The sequence below is a fragment of the Manis javanica genome, chromosome 7, assembly GCF_040802235.1.
Source record: "Manis javanica isolate MJ-LG chromosome 7, MJ_LKY, whole genome shotgun sequence".
Lineage (NCBI taxonomy): Eukaryota > Metazoa > Chordata > Mammalia > Pholidota > Manidae > Manis > Manis javanica.
The window spans coordinates 125,491,844-125,517,189 of NC_133162.1; the positions used below are offsets into that span (position 1 = coordinate 125,491,844).

Consider the following 25,346-nt stretch of genomic DNA (forward strand, 5'->3'; position numbering starts at 1 on the left):
TGGGCTGGAAGGAAAGGCGATCAATAAAAATGGAAAATGAAGCGGGGATCAGGTAAACCTGGGCCAACAAGGAATTTATTTTGGAAGTTAAGAGACGATGAGGTCCTGAACTAGGGAAATGGAATAAAAGTACATTTTATCTTTAGACATGAATAAAAGTAACAAATTTTAATGATCTTTTACTATGTTATGAGATATAGTCATTTTTTAGACTGAAACCAAACCAGCTCTAAACGAACATCCAAAAATACTGTAACAAATCCCTTGCTTATGGCAGATTAATGAAATAATAAAAGTTTTTTTATTATGATTATTAAAATGGAATATTAAAAATGGTGTAAAATAAGAAAAAAATAACAATTTTAACATGAATACAATGACGACTTTCATTTTTGCATATAAGCTTCTAGCCCTTGTCTGCAATGCATACATATTTTAAATAGTTGTTACTATGTCAATAGTTACCATTTTCTATTGGGTTTTTAAAAATTAATATTTTAAAGATATTTCTAAATGTTCATAACTATCATTTATTTTAATGGCTGCATAATATTCTATTTTATATATGTGCCATCATCTTCCAAGCCAATTCACTTACATGGGACAGAGGTTTTGTTTGTATTGTATAAAAGATGAGACTTTACAGTCTATTTTGCTAGTATACAGTTTTTGCCAGAAAACTAGACTTCTGAAATCACATTTGAAACTGTTACAAGGAGGATGGGTTTATAATAGTGGAGTAAAACCAGAAGTTATTCCATAATGAGTTTGTTCAAACAAAAATGTAGCACTTATAAAACCATCTAGCTCAGCTCTCTTGTATTTTCAGCACCTGGGAAACCTTAACAGAAATACAAACCAACAAGAGCAGTGGCTTTGCTCGTACAGGAGATCGACTTGCGCCGTCCCGGCTTACAGACCGACCTTAAGTCAAGACCAGCCCGTTTCTCTAATTGTCCTGATTGTGCAACAAAATCTTGAGATATTTTTTTATGTCCTGAAGAACTACAAGGATTTGGGACTAACTTCTGAATGCAGGCTACTATTTCCTTAAATTGTGTTCTATAAAACAGGAATGTCAATGTGATGCTGGGAAAAATAGGAAAGGGTGAAATAAACAAAATCAGACAAGTTTCTATAGTACAGGATTTTTCAGAAACTTGATTATGTTAAAGGGCATTTAGGTTCCCCAAAGAGATGATGAAATATATTTTCCCAATTTATAGGGCAGGAAATTCATTATTCTCATTGGACTATCTTGAAGAATACTTCTGTTTTGTAGAATATGATTTAGGAACAATAGATACAAATTGCAGTGGACTCAAGAGCATTAAAAATAGTAACTGGCGAAAAGAACTGGGCCTGCTCATCATTCTGGACTAGGTCCTGGATGCTCACCAGGCTGGAACTCTGCAGCACATGCAGCCTCCTCCACATCTCAAGGGGGTTCCTGGATCCAAACCTGCCAATCTGAGTACCTCCTAAAGCTATTTGTCTCGTCCCTGGTACCACTGCGTATGATGGCACAACACAAAAATCTGAGTTTTTGTGTGACCGTTTGCCTCAGTGATACATTAACCTACTTCCTAGATATGCTCAGCTGCAGTGCTGACCATCTGCAAGACCAACCAGCTTGTGAAGTGTGTTTATGAGCTCGCAGGAGTCTACTTTCAGTACAAATCCTCACCCTTTCGGAATGGTGCCAAAGTTTTAGGTGTAGAATCAGTCCCCTCAGAACATCAAAATCTACCCAGAGCTTGTTGAAATTTCCAGGGTAACTACTTAGGTACCAACTTGGGCAGAACAAGTGAAACACAGGGTGCAAGGGAGTGGTAGAGTCAGAAGCCGTTTAAACAAACAATAAGCAAAGGGACATGGATCGCTTTGCGTGCCTAAAGCAGAGCAAGAGATTACGGCAAAGTTCCACAAATGGAACCGACAGCCAGGAGGCCCACAGAAAATTAGGGCGCCAGAGAAGGCTGAAGGCCAAAGCTGCATCCCTCCAACCAGGAAGGAGCTCAGCAGCTCAAAGGGTGCCCTCACTCAGCACTCAGACAGCGGGCACCCTCACTCAGTACTAAGACAGCGGGCACCCTCACTCAGCACTCAGACAGCGGGCACCCTCACTCAGCACTCAGACAGCGGGCACCCTCACTCAGCACTCAGACAGCAGGTACCCTCCCTCACTCAGCACTCAGACAGCAGGTACCCTCACTCAGCACTCAGACAGCGGGCACCCTCACTCAGCACTCAGACAGCGGATGCCCTCAGCACACAGACAGCAGGCACTCACACTCAGCACTCAAACAGCGGGGACCCTCACTTAGCAGCTCAGACAGCAGGCACCCACACCCAGCAGCTCAGACAGCGGGCACCCTCAATCAGCACTCAGACAGCAGGCACCCTCATTCAGCACTCAGACAGCGGGCACCCACACTCAGCACTCAGACAGCAGGCACCCACACTCAGCAGACAGCGGGCACCCTCACTCAGCACTCAGACAGCAGGCACCCACACTCAGCAGACAGCGGGCACCCACACTCAGCACTCAGACAGCAGGCACCCACACTCAGCAGACAGCGGGCACCCTCACTCAGCACTCAGACAGCAGGCACCCACACTCAGCAGACAGTGGGCACCCACACTCAGCAGCTCAGACAGCGGGCACCCTCACTCAGCAGCTCAGGCCGCTGGTAACTTAGACTCAGCTATGTGATCTGCTTCTTACTCTTGAAAGAGCTTGTCCCAGGTGAGCGCACCACAAAAGTCAGACAAGGAAGTCTCACAGCCATTGGCTAAGGTATGAGCTGAGGAGCTGGCCTCAGAGGGAGTTTTCTGGCGCCCTGAGTTACACACATGGTGTGAGTACAGGTCTCAATTTCACCTTTAAAGATGCATTTCTAGACAACATTTGATTGTTGGCAAAACCCCATGATATCCTCTGTATAAAAGTGATACTTTTAAAATAATACTGTAAAACTAAAATGATAAACAAGAGACTACAAATATTTCTAACAGAGATTTGGTTATAAAAACATTCCTTGCAGGAATTATAGTAAAATAGTAAGGTATACAAATAAACCCTCCAAGTTTTAGTATTCAAAAAGTATTTAGTATCTTAATATTCAAAAGTCATTTAGTATTTTAGTATTTCTATTAAAATTTGTAATTCTTTACCATATGGCCAATATATATAACTCTCTCCTTACCCTCTAAACCAGTCGTTCTGAAACAAGGGAGCAAGTGCCCCAGGAATGTGTATCAAGCTCTTCATGGGGTATTGTTTGAGAAAGCATATTAAATATTAAATATAATTTTATAAATGAATTATAGTTAAAATTGATTACCTTTCCAAATATTGCATTTTATTATTTTAAATTATAAAGCATAATTTTATATTTAGAAATTTTACATGTCTAGTGTCCTTAATATAGATTTAAAAGAATTAAAGTTTGGCAACTCTTTCATTTCCAGCAAGGCTAGACCAATTAGATCTTAGGTGGTATGAACAGAACTCTGTAAAAAAAAGAAAAAGCTGCTCAACTCCAAGTTGATGGAGCACAGGAGTTAAGGGCAAGTGCTCTAATACCATCTTCACATAAACTAGATGATTAACCTTCTGCACATAGCTTTAATACTGTGAACCTCAAGTTTGTCATCTGTAAAACGGGGAGAACAATGATACCTATTCTGTAAGGTCATTATAGGCACTGAATGAAATGAAGCATATGTGGTACTTAACATATGACCTGGCACAGACTAAATTACCCAACAGTTAGACGTCATTATAGGCACAGCTTTTGTAGGCCTGAGACTCTCAAACAGTACTTTCAATCTTTTGTTAAAAGGAATGTCGATTTTTAAACATTGAGAAACACTGATAGAGCTTAAACTCCTGATTTTCTCGTGGTCCTTGAATTCTCCACAAATCTAGCCATTTCTCTAGCTTTCCTCTTTATTATTATTATTATTTTTTAATTTCACTGAACACATTTTAAAATTAGCCTACTTTCTAAAATAACACAGAGTATTATCTTGGAATTCTTCTTTCTGCCCAATTTTCAGCCCTTACAAGTTTCAGGACATCAAGGTTATTACTTGAATGCACCTTACTTCTATCATCTTTGTGTATTCCAGATCAACTAAACGTAATTTTCAGTAATGATGTGTAGATGCCTCGTCTATCTAGCTCAAGAGCCACCTAATACAGACATTAAGAAAGGTGTGGGACAGACAAGATAAAAACTGTTCACCAGTCTCTTCCTGTAATTTGAGCTTGCAACAGTGAACACCCTCATTAAACACCCTCATTAAAACTTCCTGATGCTTTCCTTTTTATCATGTTTCAAGTTACGTGAATTAAAAAAAATTTATTCTAACGGGCTCAAGTGTTTCCTCCACAAAAGGTGACTTTTTGAGGGATAAGACAGGTCTGGTTTGTTTTTATAGCAACAATCTGATGATAGCCTATGTAATTTTGTTTTCCTATGTTTTAAGTTATACAATGATGTAAACCATTTCCAATCATGAGCTTTTTACTTCACAGGTAAGGACCTCTTAATAGAATAATAAATTATTAATATGAAAAGCACCTACATCAGAAGTAAAACTAATGGTATTTGGAAATTTGACTTAGAATAAGACCACAAAAATTATCTATCTTCATATAAAACATTTGCTTAAAAATATCCATTTTAAAAAGCATACTTTATAAATACCACCACCATTAAAACTAGTATGTGCCTCAAATGGAGGGCAAACACATCTGCCTTCTTTTTTTTTTGCCTTGACCTTTGAGAAGAAAAGTACTTTTCAAAGATTACAATTAAGATCAAGTAAAGAATCATTATTCTGTTTTACTTCATCTTGAAGTGACTGCTGGAAATAATGACAAAAGTCCCAAATCCAAAGTGAATAAGTTAGTCATGACACAGCTACATCTAGAAATCACTGAATAACTTGAAACCCGTAGTTCCTTGATTCATTCAGTAGCTGGAAGCATGTATATATCTCCTTCTATGTATCCTACAATGAAAAGATGGGTATGATGGGACGTTTGCCCTTGTTTACCACATTATAGAGAAAACAAACATGTAAAAAAAATTATAATCCAATGTGCCAAGTATAAGAAATTGCAAATACAAATGGGAGTGCAGAAGAGTGATTAGCAGATATACAAGATTATCTTTTTTTCCTAAGGAAAGCAAAAGCTACATTAATATATTCACTGGATTCCAAATTAAACTGAGGAAATGAAAGGATTTTAATCTGACTCGCATTCAAAGTGTAACTTTAAATTTTGATTACAATGGTTTAATTAACATGGGAAGTTATAGAGTATCTAACTAGATAAGCACAACTCTTAGAAATTCCTCTGTGTTCTGACTGAGATTTCCCTCAATTCTTACCTGACTTCATTTAGCCTTTGGTGTTCCTGCCACCACACTTGCTTGTGTTGTTTTATTAGTGTTTGTTCCTTAGATATCTTTGAAGTCTGCACTGCTTTTCTGATCTAGATTTAAAGGAACAAAGAGGAGCAATTTCAGTGTTTTTTAAGCGTTTTACACAATGCAAATGTTTAATCTGTATTTTCTAAGTTAAACACTTAACTCTTTTTCAATCCTATGGGCGCACCTTCTGACAGAATCCACTTTAACATCAGTGCTATGTTAGACAGAAAGTAGGAAGGTGAAGAGAAAATGGTTTGGAGTACTGATCAAATTAAGAATTATTTTGAAAGTATTTGTGAAAATAAAGGTGCAATAATCCACACATACAATAAATAAAACTTTAATTCATGCAGTCCCAGAAAATTTGTCAAGAGCTTTCCATATGTTCTCTCACCTTTTTGACACATCTTCCCTGCCAGGCATCATGAGCATCTACAGATGATGACACAAGTTCAGAGAGGTTACAAGACTTGGTCAAGATTGTCAAGCTCATAAACATCAAAGTCACATTGAACCTAGGTGTTTGAATTGGTTTTTATCTTATTTTTCAGCATAGGATGGGAAAGTGTCATTGGTAAGTTATTAGATGCCTGGCTTTAGTTCCAGCTTCAGTACCTACTAGAAATAACAACCTTGAACATGTAATTTTAACCTTTCAACTTGGTAAATAAATTTTTATAAGTAAAAATTTGTAACTAAAGTTTTTCAATTTTAGGCAAATATTTATTTGAAGGTACTTAACAAAGAAAGAGTGAAAATAATGTAACACTGAAATCCAAGTTTTCAACTCATTTTACATTTTGACTTTTAAAAAATGTAGCACTAATTACTGCTGTGGGTTGCTGTTGACAAGTTGTGTCAGGTCTGGGTCTGTTGCCTTAAGATCCATTCCTGGCCATCTTCCTGACCTGCTCCGTATCACAGAGCAGCCTGGCTTTCTCAGACATCGCTCTCAGCTGGTTTCCAGTTGGGTTCAGCCAAAGAGAGACACTGACAGTAGGAGATTGAAAAGAGGGAGGAAAGGAGAAGCCAAAGGATTATGCATCCTGCCTCTCCATCCTCGGAGGGGTCTCCAGGAGAATCTGTATCTTCTCCATTGCTCCGACTTCCCTTGCTAGTTCTACAACTGTCTCTGTGTAACCATGGCCCATGGGATACAACAGCCTTGCTTTTAAGTCCCTCCGACCTAGGCACAGCAATGATTCCTGCTGTTGTTAATCCCTGGGTTGTTTCCCAGCTCTGTTTGGCTTCTCAGATCTATCCCGTGTGAAACCCTTTCCTACATTAAAGACCCCTCCACTCTAAGTCCAGGAGTAGCGACTGTTTCCTGGTTAGACTGACTGATAGTCATGTGTATGGTGAACTCAACTCATGTATTCCATATTAATACTTTGAAGCATCTACAAAAGTAATACTCTCAAATCAGAAACTTGATGAAATAAATTTTAGTAGCTTTTAGTAGCTTGAAAGCTTTAACAGATCAATGCTGAAGATATATCTTCAGAAGACAAGTCCTAAAAAGGCTCTTTATAATGCATGCTATTTCTAGCTGTCATTCACTGATTACTTTAACCTTGAGTGTATCTTTCTGCTGTTCTAGTTACTGATTCAAAATTAGGGGTATAAGAAAACAACACAACCCAGACATTAGTTTAAAAAACCACAAAGTCAAAGTCATATCTTTTCCTCAGGAGGCCTTAAGAGTGCTACAATTATGAAATCTAGGAACAAAGTGCATTTAAATAAGAACAGAAAACTGCAAGAAAACATTCAGCAATCTATTTTACCTACTGAAAAAATAAAAGTACATAGTGCTTCTAAAATATGACACTCTACTGTTTGCTTTAAGAATGTCTAAAACTCATTCTACCTCTATAGTTTGTTGCAACAGACACAACTTTTAAAATTAGATTTCTTTGACATATTTGGTCCATGTTATACAAAAAAATTAAAACTCATATTTTTATAGCTTAAAGAAATCAATACTGCTGCTTTTGGGCCAGGAAAAGACAAATTAAGTAGACAATAAAAGTCAAAATAAAACTACTATTTTTCACTAGACACTTCCAATATTTTGCAGGACATCCTGATTTTTTGTAAACTCATTCAGTGAATCCACTTCTATCCTCAGGCCAAAAATGAAGTCTTAAAAGAACAAAAAGATTTAAAGTTGTATCTTTATCAATAGAGAGATTTCTAGGTGATTCCAGTTCATTTTACAGGGCAAAAGCCATATGAAATCAGTATTTAAGGTGGAGGGTGATTTAAGCAGAATGTTAATTAATTAAAAATAACAAAAATAACAAATTCATAGAAGAATCAGAAACTAGAGGTTTCCTGATGGTTTATGATGATCCAAGATAGCAAAACTCTAAATAGGCATCTTGAAATGCCATGAAAGCTTTTGGGCCAGATGATCCATCTTTAGATATAAACAATAACTAGTGGACAATTTAAGTGTTACTTATATGTGTGTATATATTTGTCAAAATTCACTGAGATGTGCACTTAAGATTTATGCACTTTACTACATGCAAGTTATACCTCAATGCAGAAATGTCCAAAAAGAAAATAACTACACTAAGATGTAAATTTCTCATCTATCAGACTGGCAAAAACTCAAATGTTAAAAAAAAAATCTTGTGAGGCTCTGGGGAAATGTTCTCTCATATGTTGCTAGTGGGAATAAAACAATGCAGCCCCACAAAGAAGGGAATTTAGAGACATGTAGCAAAATTTCATATGGATTTACTCTTTGACCTAGTAATCTTAATTGTAAAAATCTATTTGATAACTATACCAGAAAAAGTATAAAAAGATACATGAACAAAGCTATTCACTATTTGTAATAGAAAGAGACTGGAGCACAAAAATTCCATCAGTGTTCTTCCTAAACTAAATTGGTCAATTTAGATTCAAATATGTATTAGACATAACTACCAATTTACTGAAAATACAGGAGAGAGAAAAACACTAAATGACACCACCAGGATGTAATCAACAAAATCCAGACTGTAAGAAACTATAAAAGACAATATAATTTCTTCAAAAAATAAATTAGAAAAATATGAAAGAATAAAGGAGGAAATCTAAAGAGTAAAAATCAATTGCAATATATGGATCTTATTTATTTGAATAAACATTAAGAAAAAAATTTGGAGACAATCAGGGAAATTTAATACTGACTAGATATTTAAAATTACTAAGAAATCATTAACATTTTAGTGCTAGTGACACTGTAGGGTCTGGGAGCCTTTTTTTTAGCTTTAATCTTTTAGAGACACATGCTGAAAAGTTATGTGAAATACTATGATCTCTCAGATTTGCTTCAAAATAATCTGGCAGAGGGGTAAATTGTGGGTGAGAATATAGAGGAAATAAAGGCCAAGAGTTAGTAATAATTGAAGCTGCATAATGTTACGTGGAGATCAATGGTACCATCCACTCTAATTTTACTAATGCTTATAATTTTTCATAACATAACATTTAAAAGAAGAATTAGTAGATTGCATACTTGAATTGGGCAGGAAGAACCATTCTTGCTAAGAGAAGAAATTTTTTTAAAAATTATAAAGACCGCTTTTATATGTAAATTGAGAATGGACAGTTAGCATACAATGTACCAAAAATTGGCCTCAGTTTCCAGCCCAATCTATTTGGCTTCAGGTTTAATCTCAGCTTTTGAAAGACTAGAAGATTCAGTGCCCACATCAGTGTCTTATCTGGCATCCCAGAATTCGTGCATGATCAGTGACACAGTAAATATATAGATGATCATCACATCTAATCAGCATTAAAATATTAGTTATACAAATCAGGCAAGTCTTCTGAACTTATTGTTCATTTCTTTTCAAATATAGCTAAGTATTCTAGATGTAACTTGAAGCAAAAATGTCCTTGTGTGCCTCAACTGTTAGCATTCTATCATTCAGTTTACGTATGTTAATATTTACTATTGCCAGAGTAAAGTGTTATAGTAATTAGCAATGATTGTTAAAACTGCTAATTTTATGTGCACAAAGTACATTTAATTGGTAAAACAAACAGTGAAATAGACTGATAATTAATACAAATATTAGGAGAGAATGTGTTAACTATGCAACATTAGGAAGAATAAAATATTCTTCTTGAACCAATACATATTTTATAAAAAATTAAATTATAATGTAAGAAAGAACAAAATAGATGGTGTTATAATCACAATTCCAGTTGGTGCAGACTATGTGGCATATTAGTAGTCATAACATTAAACAAATTAAACTTTATGAATTGTATTTAATTTCCAGCTACTAATTCTACTTAAGCCATGAATCTATCAAGAAAAAGTCCTCTTTGAAAAATTTTCACATCTTATAAGAATAAATTAAAAGCAAAATGTCAACTTGCTACCTGTAAACTAAATGAGATGGGAAGAATCAAAAAATCATGTGCAACTACATTCCTAATATATCTTCCTTAATCCAGATACAACAAAAAAATGAAAACTGTATAAAGAAAAGAAGGTGTTAGAAAATGATGAGGCATCCAGGACACATTTTGTTCCCACTAATCAAAAGTCAGGACAACAGATATTACAAAAATTCTTTAAAAGGACAATTCTTTATTGTTATGAACCATGGAGACTAAAAACAGAAGCAAAACCTTGTCAAAATGGTTGCTACAGACTGAACCATTTCCAGTAGTTGAAGATAGGGATGTTTTTAAGATTTGCCAAACTATAAATTCCAGGTACAAAGTTATTTCTAGAAGATATGTAACTAAAAAGGTCCTTCCTGAATTATATTTTATGAAAAAATGTTATTAATATTATTTAAAATGTTCATTGAAAGTGATCATCTGTTTAACTTCACAAACATATAACACACTGAGCAGAGAAGCAATCTAGCATCCAACAGTGCTGACAAATTATTGTCCCTGGAATTAATGTCAAACTATAAAAACTACATTCATAATTAAGATTTTTAAATAGGCTTATTCTTTGATAGTGATTCTATCATCAAAGAAACTCACTTTGACCAAATACTGATTTTAATAATCATTCCACATTGAGCCTAAATTTTTGTTTTTTGGTGCATGATGGCTGGCTGGACAAACAGATACATAGATAATATTAGGAATGCATATGTGTGTGTGTATGTGTATATATATATATATATATATATATATATATATATATATATGAATATATATGCATACATTCTAATACTGACAAGGGTGTAGAGAAAATGTTTACGGTGGCATCTTTATTAGAAACATATTTGGGGGAAGAACTTAAAAACATTCATACTTTTTGGCTCAGACATCTCAATCACAGGAACTTATCTTATGGGGATGTAGACATGAAAAGTACCTATACATGAAAACATTTCCTGAAGCATGGTTTCCAGTATCATAAAATTGGATACCATCCAAATATCCAAAAATCAGGATGTGATAGGACACGCATCATTTTCTAGTTGGAGTACTTGTCAATCCTGTCTTTGCTTAGTTAATTCTTACTGACCTTGATACCCGAATTCCAATGTCACTTCCTCAGAAAAGCCTTCCCACCCAATTAGGATTACTCCTGTTATCACACACCAGACAGCACATTTTAATTGGAGTTTATACTTGATATAATTTTATTTCAGGGTTTATTTGATAAACACTGACTTTCCTTCTCCCCATCTCCTGCAAACAGTATACTCCATGAGTAGGAGCTTTATTTTGTTCTCCATTGTTATCTTCAAGGCACACAATAAATATATATTTACTGGAGTAATTAAATATCATATAATAATTACATATTATAAAGACTATGTGGCAAAATGTTAGGGGAAAAAGAATATAGAATTTCATGTGTATGTTTATCACAGGAGGAAACAAAATAAATAAGTATGTGTTTATTTTTTTACATGTATGTATGTATATATGTGGTACATAGATAATGGGTCCGAATAGAAGCCAGAAATATGAAAATAGTTTTGTTAAGATAATAGTTGTATAAGCGATTTTCCCATAAAATTCTTTGAATGTCCTGATAACAATAAATCAAGGTTATATCTGAATCCAACAAATAATGCCCTACTTTTTAAATAGTCTCCTTAGTTTTAGGGGATACAGCTCATAGATACATGGTAATTTCTCTAGAAAAGGGTATCAAATGTGCTTTGGAATCATAACAGCTATCTTTTTAAAAAGATATTAACAATAAAAAAACATGTAAAACTAATATAACCCCAAAACATTAAATACAAATAAAAATTATAAATTATTAAACATGTTGCTTTGCCATACCAGATTTTTAATGTGACCAAGCAAGAAAAATGCTCTTTATAATGTGCTCCATTATTTGCACAAGAGAGAAACATATCGCATGAGCAATCCTAAGTTATATGTGGTCCTAAAATACTGTGTACAATTACTTGCACATAAACCCATTCCAAATCTAGTCCGACTTCACCTTTTCTTAGATCAAGACAAGAAAGGGAATTCTAGAAAGCAGAGGAACTTCAGGGCATATATGCATGGTGCTCCAGGAGGAGTCTTAAATCAGATGATAACTCATGGCTAGTACTTAGTAGCAACTATTTTCCCAAATTAAGTTAGAAATTGTTGAAAGCTAGTAAAATGGCTATCTTTCTAAAAATAAAGCTGAATTCATACCTGATTGGGTTGTTATGAACATGAAATGATTAATGCATGTAAACTACGTAGCACAGTGTCCAAGAGTGTTCAGTAGGTGCTATTCACTATTATGAGTCGTTGGAAGATTCTAAAAACTATTTAGAATGTTATTTATTTTCATGTTTTCATTGCAAATGTTATTTTTCTTCCTAGCGATTCAATTTTCCAAAACTAGAAAACACACATACATACAACTTCTAACCTTTTTCTCTATAGTGGCAGAAGCTAATTTTTTTGCTTCAGTGAATGCATGCAGTTGTAGATAGTCTACTGGTTTATACTTGGTGCTTCTCACTCCATTTTTCATATAGAATATCAGCTTATCTGTTTTTCATCAAAAATAGAAAATGACAAAGAAATAATATTATTGTAAGTCAAAGTATAATTATGACAACATATTGACTGCAGGTCTCATTTTTAAATATTTTTAAGTAAATACAAGACTTAAGCAAATTGTAACATTCATAGTATATTTGAAACTCTCTAGAATATAATAGGCTAAACTATAATAGGCTAAATAATATTAAAATGATATAAAATGTTTGAGTAGGCATTCTCCATCCAAATACATAAAATGTCCTAGATTAGTATAATATTAACTATTTTGGTAAAGTAAAACATAGGTAGAAGCTACTCTAAGGCCAAGTAGCATAATGTATAACCTGAGAAATTCAGCAAAAAATGTACTTTTGTCTCAATTATGTTAACAATCTGTGCCATGTACAGTAATTAAGAGCTATTAAGTATATCGTTAATCACATGACTATAAGAAGGCTCCAAATGATTTAAGGATAAACACAATGAAGGAAGGCATGGTTGCCCTGACTGCCACTGAGGAAGATTAAAACACACACTGTGAGGGGACTAGAGAAACCTTCGATTTGCCCAAAAATGGAACTTCCCATTATTAAAATTTTGAAAATCAACATTTCAATTTTATATCATGCATAATCTACCATAAATCATAGTACAGACTTAGAACTAGAAAGAATACCTGAGCTATCATTTTTCTTAATTGTCATGAGTGGCCAGTCTCTTTTATTCATGTCTTCCGTATCTGTCAAGAAAACAAGAGACAGCTAAAATTACACAACACAATGTTAGTTTAAAACATTTTTAATGATACGTGAGTTCTAGTGTTCTTTAAAATAAGACCCAGGACTGGGTGCCATAACTCTCTGTACTTTATTAAAATCCACATCTTGCTCCTAGATGCTTCCTTCCATTGGTTTTTTTTCCCTGTGTGTCTTTCCTGTTCTTGGTCTCTCTTTCCAATTTCTTACCTCTTTTTTTTTAAATTTTATTTTGGTATCATTAATCTACAGTTAAATGACAGACATTATGTTTACTCAATTTTTTACCTCTTAATCCTCCTCTGTTGGATTATCACAGTGACTGGTAAATATTTTGTGATTTAAAAGTTATGTATGCTTTACCTTGATTTCCTGGGAGGAAAGAAACTGTATAAATTAAAGAATAAAGCAGCTAGCCACATGACTCACTACTTCTATTAAGCAATACAGCACTTGGTGGTGGACCCGGGAATGCACCATCCACTTCTAGAAGGCACTCGATCCCCCCATCACCTCCTTCAGCCTCAATCCAAAGGCACAAAATAGCAAATACCAATAAAGTATTTGAGGAAATGAATAAAAAGTAGCACGGTAGTAACTGGATGTCTCATAGTTTCTCAGAACTTCAATAACAATTCCTCAGTCCATACTATAGCTTCCCTTTCCCAACACTAAACTTCCAATGTTTTAAAATCTGCTTTGGTAGCATAGCTACAGACAGGAATGGCTCCTTGAAATGCCCTCAGAAGTCATCAGGTAAGTTAAATGAGAGAAGTGACAAGGTACACAACCATAGGAAATGCCAGAAAACATGGAAAATTAAAGAGCATCTCATGTCCAAAGATAATCAAATACATTTTTTCTTTTTATTAACATGGGTACAAGACAGAGAAGGCAAAGTCTCGCAAACACATTTTGGCTTCATTTAGTACCAGTTTGTGAGCTCTGGAATATTCCATCGCATCTCTAGCTTTCATTTCATTCTCCCTCCTGTAACTGAACTGTCCCAGGTTGCCATCTACCCCCAGGAGAGACCCCACTAGCTCTCCAATTGACTAGCTTCAGTCTTTCCTCAATGGGGAGCCCCACCCTGTTGGTTTTAGGACTCATTTTTCTTAGGATAGATGGTAAGATTGAGGCTGTGAAACAAAATAGGGTTTTGCAGGTCCCCTTTCGGTTACACTGGTCTAATCCTGCTAACTTGTCCCTCCTGGTTTTCAGAGGGAAATCATGAAGACCATACAATGGTTCTTGCCATTTCTACATAGCTCACATTTTAATTATAAGAATCTTACACTACAACACATTCTGGTAATCAAATTTGCAAACAAAAACTAATCTGTCTTTGTAAGCTTGAAACTTAGTTCGGCTCCAGCTGAACAGAAGACCGAGTGGAAACATTTCTTGATCTAAATTCTTTACAATTTATGTATGAATCATAAATAATTACTACTCTCCTTTTGAGAATGTTGAGGGCCTCTGAACTAAGCAATTATTAAACTGAGATCATATAAAACTGATTTAGTTGTAGTGTTTCTTATATCAGAGTATTAAATAGACATTCAGATATAAAATCTGAAAAATTCACGTTATCATTTACTTAGTCTAACTTCTCAGTTTAACATTTGAGATGATTGTGGCCAAGAAAAATGACCAGGATCACAAAGAACTTCATGTCCAAAATCTCATATTCATAACACAAAAATCTGTGAAAATGAAGGTTTATTTCCTAATTAATATGGTGGCCAAATCCAACTTGAGCTGAAATCAGTTGGTGACAAACTTGGTCCAAACTGAAGTTTATCCGACTCAGTGTGAACATTCATACATTTGTGCAAAAGCATCATGTTAATTATAGGGTTTTCCCCAGGCATGACCAGTTTTAAATAATACAGGATTATGCTCTATATCACATTTAAAAAATCTGAAAAATTCAAAATATATCTGGCCCCACAGATTTCAGATAAGGGATCACAAAACTGTATTAAAACACACATTCCCTGATGCTCGAAGAAGTAAGTATATGATATCTAGGCCATTTTGAATTTATGCTTACTAGTGAAAAATTCAAAGTGGCTACTTCAGTCTGTAGTTAAAATGCTTTTGGCTGAGTAATTGCTACTAGAATCAGAATTTTCCACATGAAATAATTCAAGAACACTTAGTTTTAGGAATTATTGCATGTTCGCCTTATATGTGAACATGTATCTTTGAAAACTGGGGTGATTGGCTAATCTACATATCTACACAGTTAAACAGTTTATATGTAATCTTAGAAATTGCTTATGAGTGTTATCAAAATGTTAAACCTTTTAGATCTAGTCAATTACTAAAAATATTTTAAACTCGTATTTTATGAGAAATTTCTTCTAGTGTAGGAAGAACATTTTTATATAAAATATAATAATAGCTTCACTAGCTAGAAGGTTGAAAAAACACAATATAAAGTTCATACAAAGTTAATTTTTACAGAGTTGATAGAGAATATACACTTTAAAAAAACATACACAATCTCAGTCTCTACAGGGCAGGTGAATGATTAGGACTTCTCTGAAAATGAGGAAAAAATAGAAAGATATCATTTATATAATGAGGCAATCTTTTTACAATGAAATTTATATTCTTCTCTTGCCTAAGAAAATCTCTTTTAATACACCAAGGAAGAAAGTGTCAGTTGTACTTAGGTTTAAATTTGTACAACATATGGATAATTTCTTCATTCTAAACTGCTTAACTGTGTAGATATGTAGATTAGCCAATCACCCCAGTATTCAAAGATGTTGGGGATTTTGCTAGACCAAACAGTGTGAGAACAATACCAATCTGAAAAAATATTTTAGATGTAGCATCAAATTATAACTTTTTCCATATGAAAAATTTCATAACATTTTAAGCATTAGTTCAAATACCACTGCCAGAGTCTAGCTTAAGCAGTGTTTTCCCAATATGCAGAATTCTCTTTTAAATTATAAGCTGGATGGTGCATATTGCTTACAATTTGAAATACTGTACATTGTAGTTAGCATAAGGCAAAAAGTACTGTACTGGAAAAACTAATGGAACCAAAAATAAACTATTAAAGCTAATAAAAAGTTAAATAAAGTGCTCAGTTACATAATAAATACCTAGTAATTCAACATAATGGGAAAAGATTTCACTCAAAAGAGCAACCAAAACAAAACAAATAAAAACAAAATATATAGGAATAAACTATACAAAGAGTTAGTAGGACTCATACTCTACAAAACTACGGAAGTTTATTGTGGGAAATAAAGTTGTAGAAAAACGACTGTAATTCTGTTTACCATATATTTAATGTTGGCAATATTTGGGTAGTAGGATTATAGTTGATCTTTATTTCTTCTTTTTACTTGAGCACAATTTATATATTTCTCTTTTTTTATAAGAAGAAACCACATGGTGATTGCTATGGTGGAGAGGGCTGAGGGGTGTAGGTGAAGTGGGAGAAGGGGATAAAGAGGTTCAGCCTTCAAACTATAGAAGAGATAAAAGCACAACATAGGGAATAAAAACTTAAAAATACTAAGCAGGGACAATAGTTATTTCACTATATATTGGAGGAAATGATACTACAGTTTTCATATACCATTTAAAAAAGAAACTAGATTTCATGACACAAATAATCCTTTAAGATGTGAATTTGTATATACAAGTGTAATTTTCCACACTAATACTGAATTGAGTTATTTCTTACTAATATTTTTTCTTTAAAAGACAGGATATATTAAATACATTTGTAGAATTTTATAGAACTTGAAAATGCTAACATTAAAATATTCATACATTATGATATTTTAATGGTCTATGGGAAATAAGTCAATATATTAAACTATTTAAACTATTTTTTCAATGATAAAAGTGCTAGTTAAATAATATCAAAGTGTATAGAAAATTATAAGGTAAAAATTAAAATTTCCAGCCCAATTTGTATACAAATGCAATCATGACATATGTACATTATGTTCTGTAAGTTGCTTTTTCTTTAATAACTTGATTATCTTTTTGCAACATTCTATTCTGCAACCATAGATGCATAGTATATGCATATTTTTAGTGGCTACTAAATGTCTCACTTATATATATGTGTGTGTATACATATATAAGTATATATATAGATATTTCATCATTTATGATATGTAAATCCAAGTACAAAAATCTAAGAAATTTTTTTTTAATTCTGCTCTTTTACTACAAAACAAATCCATATCAGACAAAGGAAAAACAGATAATCTCTGACTTTTCTACAATTCATGTAAATTTGTATATGAAGCAAATTCTACACATAGTCAACCTTTATGAAATTTCCTATTTTTATGTCCATAATTGCTTGAAGAGGTGAGTCTAAATCTAACTCACTAATAACAATGATTCAAATATAAACCTAGTTATCCAATATGATTTTCCAATAAAAGTCTGGGGAGTAGAATCAAGTACAAAGAAAAGAACCCAGGAAGGGAACCTAGAAGTTTCTGAGAGACTTCAGAGTTCTACAGAGAGTGGAGGTAACCTCAATGGAACCCCTAATGCCTTTACTCTTGCTACTGCCTCAAAGGTGTTTTAATCCCTTCAAAAGCCCAAAAGAAAATGCATATGTACCCTGTTTAAGCAGTACATAGTATTAAAGAAAGGAATTATAACTTTCTAGACATTGTGGGGAGGGATAGATGAATTCACACAGCTCACATTAATAGCCTCAGAAATTCTGACCAGAAGCCATGACTGACAGTTTCAACTTTTGGCAAAACAAGTTGGGGAAATTAACTAATTACTTATGAAGAAATACTAGTTTGTCCCTAGTTTTCTCTCCAAATGAGGGACCCATAAAAGAAGAGTAGTAAAAGCAGTCCTCTGTTGTGAAAAGACTTATCCCTTGTCCTTAACTTGACTTGCCATTCTGGACATGCTTGAACTCAAGATATTAATAACCTTCTTCTGACATGATCTGGGAATTCACTTTCTCATCCACATACCCAAACCTGAAGAGGCTTGTCTGCTTCCTTCTGGCCCCTTTTACCCCTAATTTCTCCATCAGTAGAGGAGTATCGTACAATCCCCGTCACCAATCTTTTGTGCAGATTATTGCAATATCCTTTTCTCTGTTCTGTTGGTGCCAGCTACCATCACACAGAGCCTGAATGAGTGAGGTCTCAAAAACTCAAATATCTCTGATCAACCAAATGGTTTCCTATCACTTTCCAAGACAAAGTTCAAACTGTGCATAGTTAACAAGAACCTTTAAACAGCTCTTGCCATTTAGCTCCTTCTATACACATTACCCCATCTGCACACTACACTCTGGAATTCCTAAACCATTTGCAAATTCCTGAATGCACAATGTTTAGGCAGAATAATGGCTCCCCAAAGTGTCCACATCTTAATCCTCAGAACTTATGAAGAAGTTAATTTACTTGGCAAAGAAAAAATAGGGCTGCCGTAATTAACTGATTATGAAGATTGCCCAGGGTTACCCAGGTGGGCCCGCTGTAATCACAAGGGTTCTTATAAAATGACATCTAGAGGGTCATAGTCAAAGGAGATGTGATGAGAGAAGCAGAGTTCAGAGAGAGAAAGATTCGAAGATGCTACCTTGCTGGCTTTTAAGCTGGAGGATTGGGGTCAGACCTAAGAAATGCAGGCAACTTCTAGAAGCTGCAAAAGGCAAAGAAATGAATTCTCTCTTAGGTCCTTAAGTTATGTCATCCGGCCAACACTTGATTTTAACCCAATGAGACCTGTTATGGACATCTGACCTCCAGGATTATAAAACAATAAATTTGTGTTCTTTAAGCCATTAAATTTGTATAATTTGTCATTCAGCAACAGGAAACAGACAATGCTCTTTCACACCTCCCTGCCATCGCACATGTTGTTACCTAATGCCATTCCCTACACTTGCCTCTCTGGCCAAAGTCTACTTATTTTTCAGTTTTATTTTAAGCATCCCACTAGAGCTTCTAATCCAGATAGAGATGCTTTTCTCCTGTCCTGGGCTGCTGTTGTACTTTGCATATATCCCTACTGATATAATTATTCGTGTATTCGATGCTTATTGAACATCTGTCATATATGAGACCAAGGGATATGGAATTATTCAGGCTCTGCAGAGAGACCTTCCCTGACCATCACATCTGAAGTAGCCCCTCCACCCTCAATTACTCTTTATCTCCTCAATAGAATTAATTTCCTTCATAGCACTTCTCACTTTGTAGCATTATACCTTGCATTTATAAGTTTGTTTAGTTGCTTATTGTTCACTTCTACAACTATAATGTACATTCCACAAAAGCAAGGACTTTAGCTGATCATCTGTTTCTCCAGAGTGCCTAAAATAATGCCTGACAGATATTAGACAGTCAGTATACATCTGCTGACAAAGCATCAAGTGATTGCATCACAGATCATAGCCCTGTCCCTAAGGCATGGTAGTATTAGAGGGAAACACATACCTTTAACCTCTTCTTTGCCAACATTTTAAAATATAGGCCTGCCTGTGTAAGATGAAAATTACCACCAGGAACAAACTCCACTGCAAAATGGGCAGTAGACTGAGTTGTATGTCAAGAAATAAGGAAGAAGCCACACCCCCATGTTCCTGTGGTGAGTGGCAGCATGGACTCTTAAGTTCATGTTAACCAGAGCTGAAGGTGCTCTCTGACCAGCTACTCAGCTGCCAGTCCACATGCAGAAACCCAGGCAATGTCTCTTTTTATTAGTAATCTAGGGATATCTATACCATCTTATTTCACCAGGAGCTTGAAGATAAGAAGGACATTCTTTGCACAGTAGACACAGATTATGTGGTCTTATCTCCAACATACATTATTGAGTGAAAAAAGCAAGCTGCACCATGACACATACCATATGATGCCATTATCTAAACATGCACAGATAAAATAAAATATAATGCACATTATTCTTTCTCTCTCTCTCTCTCCCTCACCAAAGGAAAAAAGTCTAAAGGAGGCACAAATAGACTGAACGGAGAGGATACTGCAACTGGAGGTTAGTTTCAAAGAGGGACTTGAGCTTTATTTGTAATGAATCTTTGCTTTTTTACAAAGAGAATGTATGTATGTACATTTATATAATTAAGAGCAGTAAACATTACCCCCAAAGGTCTTATCTCTAAATAATTATATTATCTATTGTAGAAATAATATAATTACATTCGAGTTTACAAGTGATTATCCAGTGGGTTCCGTTAGTGAGAGCCCCACAACCTGATCACACAGTCATACCAATTTCCGAACCTGCCATGCTTGGGCCATTTCTGGGTTACCTTGATCCTACCAAGTTGCAATAACCCTATGAAGCCCAGCCTGAAATATATAATTAACTTTATCTTTAATTTTTAAATGTACTTAAATCATTTTTTATACAAATTTGTTGTCTTGTACAAGAAATTTCTTCTGATATCTTATTTAACAAAATGATTCAAAATACAGCATTTTTCTCTTGATTAACAGTCACAAATGCATTGCTCTTTCTTTTGATTACAAGCTTGTTCATTAGAATAAAACTGTTAACATCAAGGTCACAAGCAAGGTTATAGAGTTCAGCAATTAAATGGAATTTTGATGTGTTTTTCACTGTTACTGTTCAGGAAATTATATCATATGAGGTTTAAAACTGCGGCGGACACAGCTAGGTACCAATATATATTCTCCCTTTTCTCATTCCTAGAGGAAACTAATTTTGCTCAGGATTAAAATATTGGTCTTCCTTTATACACCTGAGGATCTGCATGACCATGTGACACAATTTCAGCCCATGAGATACAAGCAGAGGTCTGCTGGAAACTTTGCAGACAAGACTTGCTTTTTCAAGTAGGCACTGCCCCCTCTTCCCTGTCCTTTCTTCTTTCTCCTTTCCTGGAAAGTGGATGTGAAACTAGACATGGACAGGCTAACTCTGACTATGTAGTGAGTATTAATGAATAGACAGTATTACAAAGAAGAGAGCCAAAGGGAGCCTCGGACATGGATAGTATCAAGAATCTGCTGTACCCGCCACGGACTACCTCTCTCTGGACTTGCTGTTATGAGAAAAATAAATCCCCAAGCTTCTGCAATCAGGTTCTGTAACTTCCAGCCAAGGAAAATTCCCAGCGGATACAGAATGGGATAAATATGAAGCACCCAGGGGATTTTGATGCCTTTCCATATAAAGATGTATAAAAATTCTTCTAGAAAAGTATCCATCAGTACAGGCAGAGGTTAAAATAATAGAAAATATTACTATCAATGTCCTTTAATAGTAGCAAGAGACAATTACATCTAATGAAATCTCTTATTTTCAAATGCCAATAGTTTCATTTTTGTTGCAACACTGCTAAAAGGATAGGTAAAAAGATGTGTAGGTGGTTTTGGAAGGGGAAAGGAAAAAAACCCTCAGAAATGTAATTCAACCATCAAAAAATAACATAGAAGAATGTATCTGTGGGTTTTTAATATTCTAGAATAAACAGTTTTCCACAAAGGATCAATTATGCAAGGAGGAATTTTCTTTTAAAATGCTACGTAAAAGTTGGTTTTTAAATTTTTAATAAAAATAGTAATCCACCATTCTTTAACAACAAAAGTTATAAAATTCTGTTAAATGACAGTGCTTAGAACACAGAAACACTAGTACATTTTGAGCAAATGAAATAAATATAATAGGTAAGAAATATTAATATATTTTTTGTGTTACTGCCAGTTAAGGAAAAAATGTCTAGGCGAAGACTTGAAGAAACTAAGGGAAACATAAAAGGAGTTAAGATAAAGTTTAGACGGACGAATAGAAAGAATCAATAGAAAGAAAATCAAAGGAAACAAGAAGAAAATTGTGTTCACTTTCTATTTCTTCTTTCCAGTTCCCTCAAGTTTCGGTCAAAAAAGAAGGCCTCCTACACCCTATAAAGGCAAACTCCACAATCTGGGTCAGATGTGCTGAGGTGGTTAGATGTTTGACTGCGGAGGAGGAGGCGCAGGCAGTTTTGAAGCATCAGTGGGCCCTAAGGCGGGTCGTGGAATTCCCAGTCGCAGGAGGTGCTGACTGAGGAGGAGCAGCTCCTCTCTGCAGAAGAGGGAGGGAATGTGTGAATGTGAGGGAGGCGCTGAGCTGGGAGGACAGAGAGAGATAGATGTCCAACAGTTTTCCTGTTTCAGTTTTTGTTTCAACAGAAAAGGAAAAGGAAATTCTCCACTATCCTTTATATCATGTTCTCCTTCCATGGAGATCCATATTCTCTGAACAAGGATTTGAAAGTCCATGTATGGACAATCTCAACAATATACAATGAAAGCTGCGGGAGACAGAAGGAAAATAAGTTTTCTCCATTAGAAGAAAGGGGAAGGAAGAGTTCTCCTTTCTGCCAAGGAGTGTGTATGTGGGGTAGGAGGTAGAGGGCAGTGAGAAGAACAAATTATCATGTAACACAAGGATAAAGAGTAAGGATTTGGCTGCACAGGATTTTCCACTTGGCTTTAAAAATGCCATCAAAATACTTTGGTTCAAAATATAATGGTCAATAATATACAAAATAGTCATTAACATATGACTACTGCTTGTCAGCAGCAATCAGACATGAGATGAGATACATGAGATATCCATGCAATGGGAGGTTTGAAAAAGATAGTCCTATAGAAAAATTATATTAAACCAACAAAATATTCCTTTAAAATAATATTTAAATTAAAATAGCACATCCATAAAACTAAGGTACACTTTAACACTACAGTAGTGTTGGGCTTTGGAGTAAGGCTATGGAAGAATGAATTCAAACTCTACTACAGGTAAACTGTGAAGATGCTCAGCAAATACTTAAGTGGTGGAAAAGATTTACTATTGCAAAAATGTTAGCTTCTCCAAACTGATTTATACAATCTCAATAGAAATCCTAGAAGATTTTGTGTGGGTGTGCAAGTTGCAAGCTGATTAAAAAATGTGTATTGAAATGCAAAGGACAAAGAGTAACCAAGGGAATCTTGGAGAAGAAAACAAAGCTGGAGGATTTACAGTATCATATATCAAGATCCATTATAAAACTATACTAATTAGACAGTGTACTATTGACACAAGGATGGACAAACAGGCTAATGAACAGTACAGAGGGTCAAGAAATAGATCTATACATATGTGATCACCTGATTTATGACAGAGGTGAGTCACATTGCAGTGCAGTGTACAAAGAACAGTTTTCAATAAATGGTACTGGGTCAGTTGAATGTCCATACAGAGAAATGAATCTTGACCACCCCCCAAACTCTCAATGTTCACAAAAATCAATTCCAGATGTATTAAAGATTTAAATGTGAAAGATAAAAAAAATGAAACTTTTAGAAGAAAATGTAGGCAAATATATTCATGACTCTGGAGTTGGCAGAGATCTCTTAAATGGTTTACAAAAAATGTTAATCATAAATGGAAAATGTAGTAAGTTGGGCACACACACACACACACACACACACACACACACATATATATTTTTAAGTGCCTAGAAATTAAAAAGGAAAAGATAGAGAACCCAATAGAATATGGAGCACAGACCTGAACAGATACTCCATAAGAAAAGGATACTCAAATGGCTGATAAACATTAAAAGTGTTTAACTTTATTCATTACGAAAATCCAATTTTAAACCAAGATGCAATACCTCTATAAACACTCAGGTAGCTAAAGTGAAAATATAGAAAATATCAAGGTGTTGGTAAGAAGGTAGAGCAACCAGAACAGTCATACAGGGCAAGTGGAAGTGTAAATTATACAATTGCTTTAGAAAATTCATTGGCAGTTCAGCTACAATGCCCAGCCATTCTACTCCTACCTGTATTCAACAGAAATGTGTATATATATGCACTAGCAGATATGTATAAGAATGTCCATAGCAGCACTATTCCTAGTAGCCCAAATTAGAAACTACCCAAACATCTATCAGTGGTTGAATAAATAAATTGTGGCATATTCATAAATTTACTCTTTGATTTTTATTTTTGGTGATAGGGCTGTGACGTGGAGTGGGTAGTAAAATATTCAAAAATACTAGTGCCTTCTTAGGTCAAGAAAATGATGCTTCTGGTTGTGTGGAAGGGAAAGGGTTCTATACATGGTTTTCCTGTGAAGTACGCAATAACTCACCTGTTCCAAGACTTCTTTTACAATGTCTAGCTGAGGTTAATTTGACATGGTGACAGCCTTGACAAACTCGATGAGACGTGCTCAACTAATTTTAAAATCAAATCTGAACATTTCACATGATTACACATATATTTTACATGCAGAAAAGTTACTATAAAGTTAATATTGCAGAGACTAATAAAATAAAGATTACATATAAATATAAAAATCTTATCTAAGATACAAAATAGGAATAATTCTAATTTTATAGGTGTGTATACATACATGTATGCATATGAATATTTAACAAATGATTATAAAGAATTTGCAAAGGATTGGATTTGAAGAGATTTTTAAAAATTTAAAACAATCACAGACTCACAGAAAAGCTAAAGTATACTATAAATTAATTTTTCTGTTGGAAGTTTCCATTTCAGGGGAAGTTGCTGCCCTGATTCCCCATCACTTCTGAATACTTTCTAGTGTCTTTCCTACAGAGAAGAATATTCTCCTACATCTCTGCAACTATCAACAACGAGAGATTAACTCTGATAAGGCTACTATCAACTAATCCTCAGACCCCATCCAAGTTTTGCCAGTTGTTCCAATTAGTGTTTACAGCAAAAAGCTCCAGGTCAGAATCAAACATTGCACTTAGTTGTCATGTCTTCAGTCTCCTTCAGTCTGAAATTGTTATTCAGTCTTTCTTTTGATTTTCAAGATCTTGATACTTTAAAAGGTAATAGGCCAGTTATTTTGCAGAATGCCCCTCAATTTGGGTTTGTCTGATGTTTCCTCATGATTAGATTCAGGTTATGCACCCTTGGCAGGAATATCACAGAAGTGATTTATTTCTCCCTCATTGCATCCTATCACCTTATTTTCATTTGTCCATTACTCATGATGCTCACTTTGAATACTTCATTAAGGTAACATGTTTGCCAAGTTTCACCACGGTACTTATTTTTCCATTTGTAATTAGTAAATATTTTGTGGAGGGTTACTTGGAAATGCTATTAAATGTACCATTCCTCATTTA

At 34.8% G+C, this 25,346-nt stretch overlaps 1 protein-coding gene across 4 annotated transcripts in view; it reads right to left on the reverse strand.

The window, feature by feature from the left end:
- The window catches only part of CCDC148 (coiled-coil domain containing 148), a 220,580-nt gene that overhangs the window by 142,466 nt on the left and 52,768 nt on the right, over positions 1-25,346 (reverse strand). For 3 of the 4 annotated variants that reach the window (XM_073241513.1, XM_036996140.2, XM_073241514.1), the window contains exons 2-4: positions 13,111-13,173; positions 12,319-12,440; positions 5,409-5,512 (exon numbers count right to left, since the gene is read on the reverse strand). In XM_073241513.1, the coding sequence (XP_073097614.1) occupies positions 5,409-5,512; positions 12,319-12,440; positions 13,111-13,173 (289 nt within the window). Of the gene's footprint in view, positions 1-5,408; positions 5,513-5,844; positions 5,863-12,318; positions 12,441-13,110; positions 13,174-25,346 lie in introns of those variants that run through there. The other variant, XM_073241515.1, reaches the window with a different exon arrangement.